Below are 5,202 nucleotides of genomic sequence, written 5' to 3' on the forward strand. Positions count from 1 at the left end.
AGTTGTTCGGGAGGATGCTGTTCAATAAAAAGGAAAGTATAGCTGTATATGATTGTATGTGTTTATGTAAATTCAACGAACGAGCCTAACCATTTTGTAGGATGTATTAATTACGCAAGATCACACGAAATAGTATGTATTTGTTTGCTATGAAATAATTTATTCTGTGTCTCCGACTGTGAGACTGAATTGAGTTTAGTTTGTGTGGAGCAATTATCAAAACGGCACTCTGTAATGGGAAGCCTACTGAATGTGGATTATGCCATGGTGGATGGACTTTGTTTAGAATTTTGTTTGGAAATAGTGCAATACTATATTGAGTGCTTGATGTTCGCTTATCTGCAACATGGGACGTTCAATTGAGAAGTGTCATTTATTTATAGGGAAAAGTACTACAGCGAGTATGCTTGCTTATATCTTAAAGGGGATGGGAGATAATCTTACTGCTGTAATTGGCGCACAAGTGCCACAGGTATTATTTTATATCCTGTGAAGAAGAAGTGAATTTGCCATAACGTTTAAGCTTACCTGCCTTTTCTTCCGCTATACCTTTGTTTAATAGTATGATCCTATCATTCTTCTGTACTATGGACAAAATTTAGACATTTATGTAGTTTTATTTACTTAAATTTGTGTATCAGAATTTAGACTTATCAAAGCTGCCTTCTGCAGTTTGGTGGAGGTAATGTCATCCATGGGAACAGTCACAATTTTGTACTGGAGGTATTCCATCCACTGATCAATCTTTGAATACAAATCTGCCATTCAGAATGAATGATTAGTTTTGCATTTATAATTAGATTTTAGGATCGGGATAAATAAGATATAACAAAAGAATTTGATGTTGCATATTTGTTTTCTATTTGTAGAAACAAATGCAATTTCTGAAGGTTCTCCTGGGTAAGATGGAAACTGAAAATATTATATCACTGGTAGAGAATATATTCCTATATAACTCATACATAACAAATATTTGCACTGGGGAACTGCAGAAACTTACTGTAAAACTCCTCACATTTTGGGATAATTAAATCTCTGTTTTGTGTTTGGTGTAGGCCGATGAATACGATTCTTGCTTCCTTGAATTATCACCTCATGTGGCAGTTGTAACAAATGTCGATTGGGAGCATGTCGATATATTTCAAGATGAGGTTCATCTCATTCTGTTGAACAACCTAACTTGTGATACTGAGATATGATGAACTTTAGCTTGGGATCTTATTCAATTTTGTCACCAATCAGCAGGCTGTTGAAACAGTTTTAAGGAAGTTCCTTGGGAAAATAAGAAATGGTGGACATCTTGTGTTTTGCGGGGATAGGTATATACTGATTCATCTGATGTCTTTTACTTTTCAATTTTTCCTTTGATTTTGTCTGATATCTAGCTTTCCATAATATGAGCACCGCAATAAACTTCAAAATGAACCTCTTTTCAGGAATGACCAAAATCGTGGTGCATATACTTTGCTATGTGACCCAAAACAAGTATTAAGCATTTCAGATCATATGGAGCTCTGTGATGCACATCTGCTCAACAACAATTATAGATTTACAACTTATGGGATGTTAAATTATAATGAATGGCATGCATCATCAGTTTGTTTTAACCCACATGGTGGTTAGTGATTATAAACTGGTAAGATATTTATTTCCCGGTATAAATCATCAACATCTTAGGTAAATTACTCACACTATGATCAAGAACAGGTTTTGATGATGTGGTAAAACCGTAAAATATCCAGAACTGTTCCTAGAATTATTCTTCTTCTGCTTGTTATCCAGACTATGATCTTTTATTGTGCAAGACCAGTTCAATGCTTCCATGTATTTCGTCGATGACTCTGGTTATTATTTTGCTCGTCATGTTCAAATTGCATTTAGAAATTAATTTTATCCATCCTGGATTAATCTGTATCTGAATGTTGGATTCAAGTGTGCAAGTAGAAATTGATTTTATCCATCCTGGCTTAATCTGTATCTGAATGTTGGATTCAAGTGTGCAAATAGAATATGATTTCACCAACGCTAAGTTCTTATTCCCTTTGCAGTATCGCAAGGGGCATTATGTTGCAGATATCAGCTTACGAGTACCTGGAGTTCACAATGTTCTTAATTCATTAGCTGTAAGTGGGAACCCTGGAAATTTCTGAACCCGTTGTTGATATTCATTAAACTCAACTGCGGAGCTATGTTTTTAGTTTCTACAACCTTTTGCATTAGCTGAATTGTACCTAGTGGTATTAGAGCTTTAGGGGCTTTGATATCCTGCACATGGGAAGTTAGCATGTTATACTGTGTCAAGTTCTTCACTTGTTAGCCTAATTTTTTTCTCCATATCCGACTGCTTTTCTCAACTCCTCCATCTTTCCATGCAGGTTGTTGCAACAATAAGTTCGTTTTTTGGTGATGAAAGACAATTTTATGAATCAATAGATGTGAAGTTTCATCTAAATAAATTCGAAGGTGTCTTTAGACGTTTTGAGATGATTAGTGCAGTTAATGGATGCCATATATATGTCTGGGCAACGGTTCCCGACACGAATTCATGTTCTCTACTCCGCTCATTCTCAAGTTCCCAACTCATCGAGATATTTGACCAATCAAATTGATCTCACCCATTGATGAATCAAAGAACAATTAAAATTACGAAAAGATATACATAATCCTGTCAAGGGATTTAGATGAAATACACAGCGGTCTAGTGAAATTTAATTCTTCGCACGGTCATGCTATAGAATTAAATTCAACACGTGGTCCGTTCAATACACTCCAAGTGTACTAGTGTCACCTTTTACTATTTCTGTGATAAGGACAAATCACAAACCCGAATAGTGAATTGGTCAACACTACAACCTTCCAATATAAGGTGCCAACCCTTATACGTAGATTGTGAACAAATTATTTATGATCAAAATATAAATTGTGTCACACTGTACTTCTCAACGCAAGTACTCAACTCATATTATCACAAGTGATCATAGGCACTTTAACTTCGTATGCTCAATAATAAATAAATGCAAAAAATAAATTAAACATAATTTTATTCAATAAAAATATTATTATTTTTTTTTACATCAGCAAAACTATACTATATGGGCACACAACCCAACATTTACAACTTATGGGATGTTAAATTATAATGAATGGCATGCATCATCAGTTTGTTTTAACCCACATGGTGGTTAGTGATTATAAACTGGTAAGATATTTATTTCCCGGTATAAATCATCAACATCTTAGGTAAATTACTCACACTATGATCAAGAACAGGTTTTGATGATGTGGTAAAACCGTAAAATATCCAGAACTGTTCCTAGAATTATTCTTCTTCTGCTTGTTATCCAGACTATGATCTTTTATTGTGCAAGACCAGTTCAATGCTTCCATGTATTTCGTCGATGACTCTGGTTATTATTTTGCTCGTCATGTTCAAATTGCATTTAGAAATTAATTTTATCCATCCTGGATTAATCTGTATCTGAATGTTGGATTCAAGTGTGCAAGTAGAAATTGATTTTATCCATCCTGGCTTAATCTGTATCTGAATGTTGGATTCAAGTGTGCAAATAGAATATGATTTCACCAACGCTAAGTTCTTATTCCCTTTGCAGTATCGCAAGGGGCATTATGTTGCAGATATCAGCTTACGAGTACCTGGAGTTCACAATGTTCTTAATTCATTAGCTGTAAGTGGGAACCCTGGAAATTTCTGAACCCGTTGTTGATATTCATTAAACTCAACTGCGGAGCTATGTTTTTAGTTTCTACAACCTTTTGCATTAGCTGAATTGTACCTAGTGGTATTAGAGCTTTAGGGGCTTTGATATCCTGCACATGGGAAGTTAGCATGTTATACTGTGTCAAGTTCTTCACTTGTTAGCCTAATTTTTTTCTCCATATCCGACTGCTTTTCTCAACTCCTCCATCTTTCCATGCAGGTTGTTGCAACAATAAGTTCGTTTTTTGGTGATGAAAGACAATTTTATGAATCAATAGATGTGAAGTTTCATCTAAATAAATTCGAAGGTGTCTTTAGACGTTTTGAGATGATTAGTGCAGTTAATGGATGCCATAAATATGATGACTATGCTCACCACCCTAACAGCAAGGCAAATGTTTCCATCTAAGGAACTTTGGGTGATGTTTCAACCTCACACTTATAGGTATTAAAAATTGGGTTTTTCTTAGCTTTCTTTGCTTACATGGATTGTTGGACTTCTGTTTATGTTATCATCTGCAGTCGCCTGGCAGCTTTGAAGAGTGAATTTGCCTCTGCATTAATTCATGCAAATCAAGTTTCTATCACTGAGGTAAAATCATAGTCAGTTTAGCATTTTAAAAGTGAGCCTTCACTAAATTCTAGGTTATTGACAACAGATTTATGCTGCCAGAGAAACAAACTATTCCAATATTAGCGGAAGGGATCTCGCTATGTCTATAACTGGTCCACCATGTGAATTCTTCCCATGCCTGGTATGGAAAAATAACTTTGAGCACAACACTGGCACACAATCTCTAAACATGTAAATAAATAAAGTTGAGGGTCAGTGTCGGAGCTAGGGTTATAGACTTGTGAGGGCAAATTTCTATAACTAAAATCGTGGGGGCAAAATCGACAACTATAAGGAATTTAAAATAAGATTTCAAGGATTTGAAATGTGGGGGGGGGGGGCAGCTGACCCCACTGCCCCCATACAAAATACTGTCAGGGGTAAAGCAAAAACTGCCGTTGGTCAATAACTTGGATAATGTATCTTCTGGATAATGTTTTTGAGAAATCAACTCCATTAATATAGAGGAGCATTTCTCAATTGCTCTATCACTATATTTCGATTATGAATCATTTGTAATCTCTTTCAGGACGACGTGGTGGATAAGTTGGCACAGTGGGTTTCATTAGATCCTAATCGTCCACTGGTCATCTTGACGCTCGGAGTAGGTAGGAACCTGTTTGGCAGACTTGTGCCAAGGATCACTCATCATACAAAACCTAACTCCAACCATCGGATTTTTTTCTCTTTTTGCTTGAAAAAACAGGTGATATAACTAACGTGGGACGAAAACTGCTGCAAAAGTTGAAACAAACATTACCATGATCCATTCAATTTGAAGATCAACCCTGATGCTACCAAAAATCGTACCTGTAGATTTTCCGAGCTTGATGACTGATGATGAGCACGAACGTGATCTTCCGATACCTGA

General features: G+C 35.9%; 2 protein-coding genes across 5 annotated transcripts; both read left to right on the forward strand.

Moving 5' to 3' along the window:
• Positions 1-194: 194 nt before the first annotated feature.
• Positions 195-2,506, forward strand: LOC111392635 (UDP-N-acetylmuramate--L-alanine ligase-like). 3 transcript variants are annotated; one of them, XM_023018009.1, is made up of 7 exons: positions 195-472; positions 673-723; positions 1,056-1,151; positions 1,243-1,319; positions 1,437-1,636; positions 2,049-2,123; positions 2,376-2,506. In XM_023018009.1, exons 1-5 carry the CDS (start codon positions 347-349, stop codon positions 1,621-1,623), a joined length of 537 nt encoding a protein of 178 aa, XP_022873777.1. In that variant the 5' UTR covers positions 195-346; the 3' UTR covers positions 1,624-1,636; positions 2,049-2,123; positions 2,376-2,506. The 3 variants fall into 3 exon arrangements, with proteins under 3 accessions (XP_022873777.1, XP_022873779.1, XP_022873778.1); XM_023018011.1 differs by having other exon boundaries at positions 1,246-1,319; XM_023018010.1 differs by lacking the exon at positions 2,376-2,506 and having other exon boundaries at positions 2,049-2,260.
• A 611-nt stretch (positions 2,507-3,117) lies between these two features.
• LOC111392636 (UDP-N-acetylmuramate--L-alanine ligase-like) lies at positions 3,118-5,125 on the forward strand. 2 transcript variants are annotated; one of them, XM_023018013.1, is made up of 7 exons: positions 3,118-3,199; positions 3,612-3,686; positions 3,939-4,163; positions 4,241-4,310; positions 4,378-4,473; positions 4,861-4,939; positions 5,038-5,125. In XM_023018013.1, exons 3-7 carry the CDS (start codon positions 4,063-4,065, stop codon positions 5,094-5,096), a joined length of 405 nt encoding a protein of 134 aa, XP_022873781.1. In that variant the 5' UTR covers positions 3,118-3,199; positions 3,612-3,686; positions 3,939-4,062; the 3' UTR covers positions 5,097-5,125. The 2 variants fall into 2 exon arrangements, with proteins under 2 accessions (XP_022873781.1, XP_022873780.1); XM_023018012.1 differs by having other exon boundaries at positions 4,861-5,119.
• The last annotated feature ends 77 nt before the right edge of the window (positions 5,126-5,202 follow it).

Source organism: Olea europaea, unplaced genomic scaffold (assembly GCF_002742605.1).
Source record: "Olea europaea var. sylvestris unplaced genomic scaffold, O_europaea_v1 scaffold9490, whole genome shotgun sequence".
In the NCBI taxonomy this organism is placed as follows: Eukaryota; Viridiplantae; Streptophyta; class Magnoliopsida; order Lamiales; family Oleaceae; genus Olea; species Olea europaea.